Below are 13,959 nucleotides of genomic sequence, written 5' to 3'. Positions count from 1 at the left end.
GTCATGTCATCACAAGAAGGTTCGTTTAAACTTCTTCTTTTCTAACTTTAAGATACCCTTGATTTTGCGTTCTTTCTCTTGCCTGATTGCCCCTAGCCAGGGAACTTCCTTTTTATGTTGAATAGGAGTGGTGGAAGGCATCCCTGTCATATGCCCTTTAAGTTTCAAAGAATTTTTCCAGTTTTTGCCATTAGACTCAGAGTATTGGCTGCCTTCCCAGTTTTATCACCATGTGTATTATTATTTTGAGAATTTGTTCCTCAATGCATTGTGTTTTAGACAGAAGGACTGGCAAATTTTGTCAAAGCACTGCCATCTATTGAGAATAATCATGTGGTTCTTTTCTGTCTTTGGTTCCTGTTTATGCTGCAGGTGTGTGTTGATTTGCCAGATGTTAGACAACCTTGCATCCCAGGGATGAAGCCCATGATCTCTGTGGTGGATAAACTTTTTGAAATCTGTTATTGGAAATCCGGTTTTTACCCAAGTATTTTATTGAGGATTTTGCATGATGTGTATCGGGAATATTGGTCTAAAATTCTCTTTTTGTGTATCTCACCAGGCTTTGGTATCAGGATGTTTGGCCTCCTGGAGAGGAAATGGTGACAGGTGGGGAGGATTCCCTCTTTCTATTCAATTGAATAGTTTCAAGAAGAATGGTGAATTTGTTGTTGTTGGTGGAAGGTACAACTCCTCTCCTTTCCAGTCGTGGAATTCTTCAAGATCCAAAATACAATTATGGACTTTTTGGTGTGACTATTAATTGTACGCATAATTTTGAGCTACTGCCCCATTGATCCTGTCAGGGGATTCAACTGCTTCCCTGATTTAATGTCTTGGAAAATATGCTGAAGTGTGCTCCAGAAATTATCCATTCTTTAGAATTTTTCCAGTTTATTCAAATGGGTGTTGCTATTATTCTCAGTATTCGTTTAATACATTTCTGTAGGATTCAGTTGGTGATATCCCTTTATCCATTTTTAATTCTTGGAAGTGGAGTTGATTCTTCCTGTCTTTTCTTCTTTGATAAAGTCTTGCTAGTGGTCTCTGTCAATTTTGCATGACGATCTTCAAAAATAACTCTGGTTCATTGATTTTTGGAGGGTTTTTGTCTCTAACATCTCCTTCAGTTCTATAGATCTTAGTTTCATTTCCTTCTGTAGCTCCCTTGTGAATGTATTTGCTCTTGCTTCCTGGTTCATAGTGCTTGTGATGTAGGTGTCAATTTTAGATCTTTCACGCTTTCTCTTGTGTAGGCGTTGGTCCTCTGATTTCCCTCTACACCATTTTAAATGTGTCCCGAGATTCTATTTTGTAGCCAGCGTTATTGTTGTTTGTTGGCAGCATGTTGTATCTTTTGTTCTCATTGGTTTCAAAGAACATCTTTGTTTCTGCTTCAATTTCGTTGCCTTGCCATTAGTCATTCAGAACCCAGGTTGTTCGGGGTTTCCATGGTTTAGTGGTTTTGATTGAGTTTCTTGGTCCTGGAGTTCTGAACTTGATTGCACTTTTCTTAGTCTGAGAGATAGGTTTATTCTCATTCTAACTTCCCCATGCATTTGCTTTTTGAGGAATTTCTTCCTTTTCCCAGTGCAGTGTGATTTGAATGAAAGGCACGGTGGTGCTAGGAAAGAATATATATTCTGTTGATTTAGGAGTCGGTTCTACCAGATATCTAACCCATATGCTGCTTGCTGCAGAGATGATTCAATTCCTGGATATCTTGTTCACTTTCTGTCTAGTTGAATCTATCCTACCTAATGTTGTTGTTAGGTGTTGAAATTCTCATTATTATTGTGTGAATTAAGTCTCTTTGTCTAGGACTTGCTTTGCTAGATCTAGATTGCTCCTGTATTGGGTGCCTGTACTATATACCTACATATTTTATTTCCCCCTTTAGGATAGTTGGCTCTTCCTGTTGAATTGATCCCTTTACCATTAGCCATGACTGGCCTTCTTTGTCTCTTTTGATCTTTGGTGTTTAGAGTCTGTTTCTCAGAACTAGTGTTACAACTTCGCTTTTTGACCTCCAGGCATTTGCTTGGTAAATCCTTCCTCATCCACTTTATTTTTGAGCCTATATTGTCTCTGCATGTAGATGGATCTCCTAGATACAACAAGACGATGGGTCTTGAGCTCTTTCATCCAGTTTGCCAAATTCTGTGTCTTTTGCACGCGCACTTTGCACGCACTGGTGGGGCATTTAGTCCATTTTGTTTAAGTTAAAGTTGACATTATTTATTGTTATTATTGTGTTATTGTTGATATGCTCTGAGCTTAGATTATACCATTATGATATTAACTGGTTATTTCCTTTCGTTCGTTGATGCGGTTTCTTCCTAGCCTCGTCGGTCTTTACATTTTGGCATGTTTTAGGAGGATGTGCAATTTTCCGGTTATTCCTTTTTCATGTTTGAATTCTTCCTTAAAGGGGTCTCTTGTGAGCGAACATTCAGAGTGGTGAATAAAAGATCTCAAGCATTTGCTTATCTTCTAGTTTATTTCTCATCCCTTATGAAACCGGTTTGGCTGGATAATTCTGGGTTTAAGGTCTTTCTTCAAAATCAGTGTGTGTCATTATTGTATTATTATTGTGTTATTATTCTTATTCATGCTGGCATGGCTGTATTATTGTGGCATGGCAATGACAACCCAACCTTGACCAGCCAACAACCCACAGCATGGCGGATGGACAGATAACTTATTCCCACCTCTTCTTCTGTGGCTTGGAGAGTTTCTTTTGCGAGATCTACTGTTGAATCAGTGGGCTTCCCTTTAATGGGTAACCAGGCAACTCTCTCTATTGCCCTTAAAGTTTTCCTTCATTCAACTTTGGTGAATCTGTATTCTCTGTCTTGGAGTTATACTACCAAATTATCTTTTGTGGCGTTCTCTGTATTTTCCATAGTTTGAATGTTGGCCTGCCTACTAGGTTGAAGTTCTCCTGGATATCCTGAAGAGTGTTTTCAACTTGGTTCCATTTCCCCTCGCACTAGGCACCCCAATCAGGCATTAGATTTGGTCTTTTTGCAATCCATACTTCTTGCAGCTTTGTTCATTTCTTTTCTTCTTTTTCTTTTTGGTTTCTCTTCTCGCTTCATTTCATTCATTTGATCCTCAATCGCTGATACTCTTTCTTCCAGTTGATCCAAGTCCCAGTTACTGAAGCTTGTGCATTTGTCCGCATATTTCTAAATATATGGTTTCATCTCTTTCATTTTTATTTTTGCCGTTGCCAGCCTTCTGCATTAATTATCTCTAGCGTGATTCTTCCACTTTTTCAGATTTTTGTTTCTTTTAGCTATATATATATATGGAGTGGTAATTCCTCCTTTGAGCTCTGAAACTGATGGACTGAAGACTTCTTCTCTCATCTTGTCCAAAGATCAACTCTCATTCTGGCTTTGATCCGTTGCTGGCGATGAGCTGCAAGCTCCTTTGCGGGGAAATAAACCTTATTTTTGAATTTCCAGCTTTTCCTTGCCTGCTTTTCCCATCTTTGTAGTTTCTCTTGCCTCTGGTCTTTGATATTATAGTGGTGATGTACTGATGATAGAGGAGGAGGGTTTGGTGTAGTGTCCTTCCTGTTTGATGGTTTCCTTCTAACAGTCAGGACCCTCAGCTATGAGTCTGTTGAGGCCTTGAGGTCACTCAGACCCTGTTTGCCTGGGTATCAGCAGCAGAGGCAAGAGAATAGAATATTTCTGAACAGCGAGTGTACCTCCCAGTTGCCTGCTTTGGAAGCCTCTCAGGGGTGTACTCCTCTGTGGTGGGTGCTCCAGACTGCCCTGAGTGGGGGATGTGTATGTCTCTTGCCGATTGAGCTTCTCGGTCGGAGACCCCTTGGGAGCAGGAGTCTGTCCTTCTCCAGATCTCTCGCCTCCGTGTTGGGAGAATCCACTGCTGTCAAAGCTGTGAACAGGTCGTTTGCGTCTGCAGGGTGTCTGTTGCTGTTGGTATTTTACTTTGTGCCCTGCCCCAAGTGGAGTCTACAGAGACAGGCAGGTTTCTGAGCTGCTGTGAGCTCCACCCAGTTCCAGACTTCCCCAGCAGCTTTGTTTACCTACACTTAAGCCTCAGCAATGGGCATGCCTCCCCAACCACCTCTGCCTTGCCCGTAGATCACAGACTGCTGTGATAGCAATGGGAGGCTCCATGGGTATGGGACCCTCGGCCAGGTGTGGATATGATCTCCTAGTGTATGCCTGATTACTCAAAAGGGCAGTGAGTAGGGTGGGGTGCAGTTACTCCAGGTGTGTTATGCTCTCAGTTCCTGGCTGGAAGGGATTCCCTTCCCCTTAGTAGCTGGGTGAGGTGGCTACTCGCCTGCTTCAGCACTCTCGCTGGTCGGGCTGCAGCAGCTGACCAATACTCGCCTAGGTGTCCAGCACTCCCAGTGAGATAGACAGTACCTCAGTTGAAAATAAATCACCGGTCTTCTGTGTCGCTGGCGCTGGGAGTTGGAGACTGGAGCTGCTCCTATTCGGCCATCTTGCTCCGCCCCCCCCCAAAATTATTTTTAATATCTCCTCAAACAAGTATACTTTTGAGGAAATTTTTAGTGCAAAGCATGATGCAGGAATATATATTTAAGAGATTAGCTGATTTTAAGACTTCTGCACATTGCTTTTATGCTACAATTATAAAGGAAAGTTATGTATTTGTTAATATAAGTCTATAATAATTTTCATTTAAAAGGTTTCTATCTCTGTAGCGGAGAATTGGGTGGATTATATTTCTCTGTGAATATTTCACTATTCACATTTTTCCATCATTATACTTAGCATACTGCAGTCCTCACATTAGCAAGACAAGATGAGTGGTGTTCACTATGATTTGTTACATATTAGCAGGAATAAGTCTTAAGTTATATGATCTTTGCCAAGTGATTTAAACTAAGGCTTGTTTTTCTCATCTACACAATGGGGATGATCATATCTTCTGGTATGGACTGCATGTCTGTGTCTCCCCAAAATTCATATGTTGAAACCCTAATCCCCAGTGTGATAGTATTTGGAGATGAGGCCTTTGGGACGTAATTAGATCATGAGGGATTGGTGCCCTTATAAGAAGAGACATAAGAGAGCTTGCTTCTCTCTCCATTCTCTGCCATATGAGGACACAATGAGAAGACAGTCATCTGTAAACCAGGGAGAGGGTCTTCTTTAAGAACCCAAACATGTTGGTACCCTGATCTTAGACTTCCAGCCTCCAAAAATAGTGTTTGTTTAAGCCACCTAGGCTATGGTATTCTGTTGGAGCAGCCCCAAAGAGACTAAGAGAAATTGGTACTAACAGTAGGATACACATATCTAAAAATGTGGAAGTGGCTTTAGAACTAAGTAGTGGGTGGAGGCTGGAAGAGCTCTGAGGTGCATGCTAGAAAAAGCCTAGATTGCCATGAGGTGATTTTTAAAGGTGATTCTTGTGTGGACTCAGAAACAAGAGAAAACCTCCATCTTCTTAGAGAATACATAAACAATAATAAACAGAGTGTTGGTGGAAATACGGATGGTAAAGGTCATTTTAGTGAGGTTTCAAATGGAAATGAGGAACATGTTATTTGAAATTGGAGAAAAGGCAATCTTACAATAAATTGACAAAGAAGTGGCTGAACTGTGTTCATATACTAGTGTTTTTGAAAGGTAGAAAAATTGATGCAGAGAATCACTTGCTCCCAGTTATGGAGCCAGTAATGGTGGAGCCAGAATTGAACTGAAGCTAGAGTTGGAATTTCTCTGTCTCTTTTCATCCCCAAAGGTAATGTAGACAGTGTGCATATGGGTAGTATAGGAAGAGATGAGGGTAGAGTTGCAGGGTGCTTCAGGCCAGAAGAAATGACTTTATCAATGTGATTCATAAAGAAATATTGCCTTAGGTTTTCCTAAAACTGACTCATGTTAAGCAGTAATCTTGTTTTGGAGCTTTTCCACTTTAGCAAGATAAAAGAGCTGTAATAGTTAGATATTGTTCATATTACATGAGTCTAAAAGCAACTAGATGAGACAATGTATGTGAGAGTGCTTTGTAATCTGCAAAATGGAATATGGGTATTACACTCCTTCCCCAGCTCAGGATTCAGGGCCTGACATGAAGATACTTGGTAATGAATTAGCTTATGATGCAGGAAGAAATCTCTCTCTCTCTCTCTGTCTCTCTGTCTCTCTCTCTCTCACACACACACACACACACACAGACACACACACACGTACACACAGTATGTATATGTGTATCTCCCCACTAGATTGGGAGCTCCATGAGTGCAGTGTCTGTGCCATCTCTGTGTCCCCAATGCCTTACAGAATAACCTAAAATTAGTCATTAAACAATAAGCATTTGTGATTTTAAAAAACTATTATAGTGCCTTTCCTTTTAGCTGGGATTTTTATATGGTAGACTATCTCAATTTGGGATCAGGAGAAAGGATTGTCAGGAATCACTGACTTTACTACAGAGCCACATTTGTATATTAGATGGTGGGAGGCAAGGGTGTGAGGGTTAAGTGCTGAAAGGCCTTAGCTGGGAAGGTAGCACCCTAGTAACTCAGCTTTGACTCCTCTAAACTTCAGGCCCTGAAGGATGTGGCATGTGCACTGAAGTGAGGGAAACAGGAACCACCATGGAGACAAGGTTGCTGTGTTTCCTGGGAGACTGTTTTCCCCAGTGCATTGAGCCAGGAAGTGGGTTTTTCCCCACCTAGTGACCAGGGGATGGGTAGATAATCTTGTTCATCACAATAAAGAAACAAACATGTTAGACTGGTCTGGCCAGTGAGTTGTGGGTCTTGACATGACAACGTGGCCTGCGAGTAATATGGTCACAATGACCTGGTGCTTTCTGTGACCAATGGAATCGATGAACAGGGTGCAGTGGAGGGTCACAAGCCTGAGGCAGCATGACCAGGAAGTCTAGTGTTGACACTGGATGCAGAGCGTAACATACAAAAGGAATGGAGTGTTCAGCTGCAACACAATCACCAAGCCCAGAGCAAGGTGACCTTATTCAGCCCAGGGTTATGCCATGAGCAAGGAAAAAAAAAAAAAAAAGAAAGAAAGAAAAGTGAAGGGAGTAAGTGGCAATGAATGCAGAGGAAAGGGTGGAATTTCAGAAAAGTTCTACTAACCTGAGTTTGTGTTGGTCAGTGAAGCTCTTGTAGTTGGGTAAATGCAATGGTGGACTACAAGTCCACGTCAAGTACAGGTGAAAAGGACCAGAACAGAGAGGATCAGTCAGACCACAGTGTGGTTGACACCGACCCACACAGCATTTGACCATCTCCCTGGAAAGGAGTCTTGATGGTCAGAAAGATGGTAACATGTATATGTATGCAGTGGAAATACTTGCATTGACCATTTTACCAAATCTGTATATAATTAACTTTAGTGCAATTTCTTGATATCAAACAATTTAGTAATCTAAAGTTTCAGTTAAAAAATTCCAGCATTGTCTGAAAAGGAAATAACTGAGCCTGGGTGGACCCTGCTGGTTATTATTCAGCTGTTCTACCAAACTAGTCATATGATGATAGCTGTGGAAGGAGTTGCTTACAAATGGTATCCGAAGCAAGAACCCACATTTATTCCTAAATAGGAAAAGGTGATGTGTAAAAAGTTTCAACCTAATTGGACCTGCTCGACAATTTGTAAGCCTGGACAGGCATCATGCACACATTTGTTAGTATAAGCCTGAGAGAGCAGAATTAAAATTAGGTGCTACCACAGCTGGCCAAGCAATTGTTATTAGGATCTAATTTATCAGTCAATAAGGAAGTTGAGGCTTATGTGATCCCAACTTTTTGACCCCCATTTCATTTAATCAGGGTTTTAGCACTCCCAGCTATTCCCAAGCTATTGATATTTTTAAGAAAAAACTTGAGCCTGAAAAACAGACAAAAGACTATATATTATATAACTCTAATGATTTATCTTAAGAATCTGTGAACTGTGGAATCATGATTGTTAGGACTGAGAGACACCTGCTCACCTTTCTGAAATGAGGAGCTGAAAAGATATTCTGAGATTTAGAAAGGGTAAGGTATACAATGTTGACCTTTTGGAGACAGGAAACCTTTGATGAACTATAGGACACCAAGACAGTTCATTTAAAAGATGGTTTCAAAGCATTATCTGGAGCTGGTTTTCTATGTGCCTTACTGAAGCTCTTGGGTTGTCTTTTTACATAAACCTAGTGAAATAATGGCTTTTGCAGTTGTTCATATGTCTGCAACCCTCATGTGGCACCTTGGTTTCTAAGCTTTGTAACTGCTTTCAGTCTCTTTTGAGGATGAAATTAAACTTTTCTTACCGTTTGGCAGCATGGAACTTTCCTGCGATGTGCTGTTAAGGAGAAAAGAGGCATGAAGAAGTCACCCATATCATCTCCATGTAATTAAGGAGTACAAACTGCTCAATAAAATTGTTGCTAATGATATTTACTTAACTACAGTATGAGTCCCTGCTCTGATCTCAGAATAAATTAAGGATTAGCGGCTCATAAAATGTATAGATTGTAAAACTTTGTTTCCTGTAATAGGGTATGCATTTTTTTAAAGACAGCTTTGTGTTTGGACTATCTTTAGGCTTTCTTGTTCTCTTTCTCTCTCTGCCTCTCCCTGACTCTGCCTCTGTCTATCTCTGTCTGTCTCTCTCTCTCCCTCTCTCTCTCTCTCTATATATATATGTATAGAAGTGTATATGTACACACACACATACACACACACACAGAGTAGCTCCCTCTTATCTGTGATTTCACTTCCAGTGGTTTCAATTACCCGTGGTCAGCCACAGTCCAAAAATATTAAATGGAAAAATTCCAGAAATAAACAATTTATGTTTTAAATTGCATGCTGTTCTGAGTAGTGTTGTCAGATCCTATGCTGTCTTGCTCCGTCCTGCCCAGGATGTGAATCATCCGTTTTTCCTGGGTATACACATAGTATATGCCACCCACCCTTTAGTCACTAAGCAGCCATATTGGATATCAGATTGAAAAAACCTCGTATACATAGGATTTGGTGCTATCCATGGTTTCAGGCATCCACTGGGGGTCTTGGAATGTATTCCCTGTGGATAAGGGAGGACTACTGTATATACTAACATCTATGTGTATGTCTATGTATGAATGTGTATGTGCATGCACCATGTATACATACATATATGTGTACATGTTTTTTAAGTTACTGAATAATTAATGAAGGATAGGTTGAAACAGAAAATAGTGCTCAACTTTGACCTACAGACTTAGATTGACAATTTACTAAGGTATAGCATATAATCAACAAACCAATTTATCCTCTTTTAAAATACCATAAAAATCAAAAGTGATCTATGAATTATTATTTTGATGCTGGATGTGAAATTAATGGAAATGTCTAGATATATGTGAGGAAGATAACACTTCAAAATACTGAGCTTAAATTTAGTTAGGAACTTATAACAAGAAAAATAAGTCCCAAACAAAATCGTATCTTTATTTACTGAGCACATTATTATTTTGATACATGACAAATAACATCAGTAGGGATACAAAGAATAATGCTCTATCCTGGCCTAGCCTTCAAATCTAGCAGAGGATAACAAGAAATAAAAAATTACATATTATGTGATGAGATAGTAACTCAGAGTCTTATGGGGTAGGAGGTGGGGAGCGGGAGTGGAAGGCAACACAGCACACCAGGACATATCAGAGAATGTTTCCTAAGAGAAGAGATGCTTATACACCACAGATATTATCTGCTGGCTGGCAGGTGAAGGAAGGGCCTTCACAGTTGGGGCACCATGTTGTATTCTGAACATGAGAGACAGCAGGTAAGTTTGAGTTACCAGAGTTTAGGGTATGTCATGAGAGGCTAAAGACTCTGCTGAAAGAGCTCTTACTTTCCCATCAGGCGTCCTCTGTGAAGCCCTTTTTGACAACTGGAGCTGGTGGCCTCCTTCTCTGTGCGGCCATGACTTTTTGCATATTTCTCTTGTTGACTTTCCCCATTCACTTTACTTGTTGATGTGTGATTTCCATACTTGTCTGTGGAATAATTAAAATCAGGATGATTTTCTAGGTCTTATCATGAGACTTACAAAAGAGTAGGGACTCAATACATGTTTATTAAATACATACATGAATGGCTGGCAGGCTGCATGAGTGAATGATTATTCACTGTTTGGGGAGAAAGTAAAGAATTGCCTTGGTTATCAAACAACCCCTTGTAAAACCTTATTGGTTTTATTTTTGCATTTTAGGTTACTTGCAGCATATAATAGCCTTATGGATAAACACCTGGCTGGGTATTTTAACAATACAAGGATAAGGCGTCATCTCTTAAGATCAGGACTGGTAAGTTTTGGTTTACTTTCCAACAACCTTCTTGCTTCATGAAGTCCAATAATTCGCTACCTTTTCAGGCTTTCTCTTTGAGTGACATCTTCCACTTCCCCTCATTTTAGAAAAATTTCTTTCTTTCCAAAGTTTTGATTTATGTATTTGAGGTTGTGAGAAGATAGGAAGGCAGGTCACAATGACTGCTAAGAAAACTTATAAATCATTGAGGAAAAGGCCCTCAGAGTTTCCAACAGCCTATTTCAATTGTTTGTTTATTCATTCATTCAACACATATTTACTGAACACATTGTATGAGCTAGAAACTGTTAGGAATTGAAGATAGAGAAGATTTTACTGTCATCTTCGGAAAAAATATTGCTTTTGATATTCACGGAATATGGTGTGGAAGACATGTACATTTCAACATTTCCCCCACATTTAAAAGCAAATTATTTCCTGTGATGGTTTATTGATAATATTAGTGTATTTCATTAGCTTCACAACTGTTCTTTCCACAAAATTTCTATTCCTCTAAATGTATACAATGTCAAACCTTTTTAAAATGTTACGGTATTCCATGGAAAGAAAGAGATGTGGTTATAGCAAGTGTTAGCTGTTTACCTTCTTAAAACACAATGGGTTTCCTTAACTATTGTTGCCATGGTGTTGAAAGAGCACGTATTGCATTTCTAATCGTTGTTTCTGTGCTTGGCACTCTAGCTGATAGATCTCAGAGAGCTTGCTTTTCTCCTCCTGAGGCTTTGTTATCAGACAGACCTGGCTGAAACCGAGCTTGCCATTTATAAGCCATAGAATCTTGAGTAAATCACTTTCTTAACTTTTTCAGCCCCAGCTTCCTCAGTTGTAAAATGAGAATGATGGCACGCAGCGCTCAGAATTGTTGTGGCAGTTAGAGATGTGCAATAAATGGGTGTTGTAATTATTGTTACTATTAACATCACTTCTTTGGATAACAGTCTGTGAGTTTTACACACAAATGGGAAGGACTTTGTATTTACTTATCAGCATCATTAACAAGCACTTATTGAACACTGGTTGTATGCATGGCAATTCAAATAAGAAAGATGCAGCCCTTTCTCTAGAGGTTCAAATATAGCCTCTCAGCTAGCAGTGTTCTGGGACACCCGGAATCCTGATAGAATATGCAAATATGAGAGCCCTGCCGCAGACTTAATTGAATCAGAAGCTCTGGTAAGGGGCCTATCAGTTTTTCAACAAGCTCTGCAGGTGGTTCTGATGCAGGGTCAAGTTTAAGCTCCAAGCACACTTTCTATAGGTATATCTCTTTCTTCCATTGGAAAATGTATTTGCAAAAAAGATTACCAGTAACCCATCACTTGTAGCACAACTCTGGTTGATCTCAATACTCCAGTGTGTTGCAACAGTAGTGGTAAAAAAATATAGTTAGCAGAATTAAGAAAAATATGTGTCTTGCATGAAAGAGGGGAGCAGAGCTTAAATAAGTGGAAAAGAAGAAGGTGAACAATCCATATGGGTAACGCTCTTTGTTTACAGGGGATAGAGAACAATACAACACATCAACAAATATGCCCACAGGAAGAATTAAAGAAAAGGAAAATAAGTAAATCCACAACAAAAATGGTCACTCCTGGGACTTGCAATGATGCCAGTTGAGACCAATATTGAATATCTTCTATGTATGCTACCGCATAATGTGTAAAATTCTGAATCAAAACAACAAATTAAATTACATTTTGGGCTGGAGAGTGGAAGAAAAAAAAAGCAGTAGGAAAACAAAGTAATGAAACCAATTATTTTTAAAACAAACTGATGAGCTCCTCTGTAGCTACCATGTTTCCCATCAAAGTATTTCCTGCGAGATCATCAGTCCTATGATCACTGCTCCTGGTCATTGTTTCAAGGTAATACCCCACCCTGTTCCTCCAGGAAAGTGTTCAAAAGAGAAATGAAAAGAACACCTGGGTTCCATCAAGGGAAAATTGTTACTGTGATGAAAATCTTGTTTTAAACGTCAAGTGTACCACCTGTGTGTGTTTTCACAATGAAGGGTATATGAGACTTCCTTTCTCCTTTTTGCCTCATGAAATATGCATTAAAAGTGAAAGTTTATCAACCATAGTGATATATTCTTTTAGGCTTAAAAGCTACTGCTGCTTTCTCTCCCTCTTTCACCCCTCTCCTTTTTTTTCTCTCTCCCTCCCTCTCCGCCTCCCCAAGGCCTCTCTCTCTCTCTCTCTCTCTCTGTGTGTGTGTGTGTGTGTGTGTCTGTGTGTGTGTGCCTGTCTGTCTTCTCCACCCTCCAGCCTCTTTTTTGGAAACTAACATCACATTTTCTATTTTATATTTCTATGTATGTTTTATTTATTCATGACAGATCACAAGAAGTGGAAGAATACTTTCTGAAAAAGAATATAAACTAAATATTATGAAGCGGGATCATCAAAAATATATCCGGGAGTGCTTAGCCCAGGCAATTTTTCATAAAGTTCTTGATATGGAGGTATAAATATATACTTATTTTTTATTTTATTTTTTTCTACTTCCACATCAATGAAGATGGAGGTATAAATCTTACTATTTTCTTTGTAATTGATATTGTCTAATATGGTAATTAATAATGCTTTCGTACCTAGAAAAAGAGATATTCTTTCTGTGTTTCATTAAAAAAGAAAATGAAACAAAGAAATACTCAATATCTCTCTGGGCAGCTAGGAGCCAGAAGTCTAGCGTAAGCTTTTCTCCATTTCAGTTGGAGAAAAATATGGACATCATTATATATTTTGTGATATTTAATTTTCCAAATGTAGAGTTTTTCATTCACAATGGCTACTCTAAAACATACCAGCCCTCACCATCTGTACCTCAATTTCCATTTGCTGAAAAAAGTGACATCTGTTTAAATATCAGTAATTCCATTGCCATGAATTATTTCAGATCTGTTATTCTTTTAAGGCTCTGAAGCTCAGCCGTATGTTACATTTCAAGGAATAGGCATTTTAACATCTGCTGTCCCTTCTACCGTAGGCCACGCTGGTCAACATAGATGCACAAACCAAGCATCAACAATATATTTTTTTAATCTGACAGGGCATCTTAGTGGGATATCTAGCTAATTTGATAAATTATTTCAGCCTTGCTCCATGGAACTTGAAGTTTCAAGCATCAACACCATTTTAATCTCTGTGAAAAAGCATGTCGCTTCTTGGCTTGACCATACAAGCAGTAAATCAGAAAACTTGGCTCGTAAAACCATTGACCTGTGAGTGCAGCAAATATTTATGAACAACTGTAGAATCATCAGTAAACCAATATTAAGTCTAGTGCCACTGAAAATATTTATTATTATGCTGCATTAGGGAGATGAAGTGTTCACTTAAGATGTGTATGATCTGTTCATTTAGGAATTTACTTTGTGCTTCATATCATGACTGTGAATTACATAGAATTGTTGTTTGTGGCCCTAAATTCTTGCTTATAAAAGTATTAGCTGTAATTTTTCTGTGAAAACAATAAATAGTACAGCATAAAATTAACACCTTGTTTCAAATTTACCCCACAGGCACTGAGTTCTCTGTTAGCCTTAATCCTTGAAGTCTAGTTTTCCAAAATCTCACTTAACACATTCTGACACATCGTAACTGT

The 13,959-nt window shown here is 39.2% G+C and overlaps 1 protein-coding gene and 1 long non-coding RNA gene across 6 annotated transcripts in view; one reads left to right on the top strand and one right to left on the bottom strand.

Annotated features, from left to right (window-relative positions):
- The window catches only part of ERICH3 (glutamate rich 3), a 117,069-nt gene that overhangs the window by 18,905 nt on the left and 84,205 nt on the right, over positions 1-13,959 (top strand). For 3 of the 4 annotated variants that reach the window (XM_021943046.2, XM_021943039.2, XM_021943049.2), the window contains exons 2-3: positions 10,236-10,329; positions 12,692-12,817. In XM_021943046.2, the coding sequence (XP_021798738.2) occupies positions 10,236-10,329; positions 12,692-12,817 (220 nt within the window). Of the gene's footprint in view, positions 1-10,235; positions 10,330-12,691; positions 12,818-12,945; positions 13,577-13,959 lie in introns of those variants that run through there. The other variant, XM_021943052.2, reaches the window with a different exon arrangement.
- LOC103886095 overlaps positions 1-13,959 on the bottom strand; it is a 46,511-nt gene that overhangs the window by 22,171 nt on the left and 10,381 nt on the right. For both annotated transcript variants that reach the window (XR_649524.4, XR_002524184.2), the window contains 2 exons: positions 9,876-10,020; positions 8,305-8,336 (listed from right to left, as the gene is read on the bottom strand). This is a non-coding gene — a long non-coding RNA (uncharacterized LOC103886095). The remainder of the gene's footprint in view (positions 1-8,304; positions 8,337-9,875; positions 10,021-13,959) is intronic.

The sequence above is a fragment of the Papio anubis genome, chromosome 1 (genome assembly GCF_008728515.1).
Source record: "Papio anubis isolate 15944 chromosome 1, Panubis1.0, whole genome shotgun sequence".
Lineage (NCBI taxonomy): Eukaryota > Metazoa > Chordata > Mammalia > Primates > Cercopithecidae > Papio > Papio anubis.
This window is presented reverse-complemented; position numbering and strand designations above follow the sequence as displayed.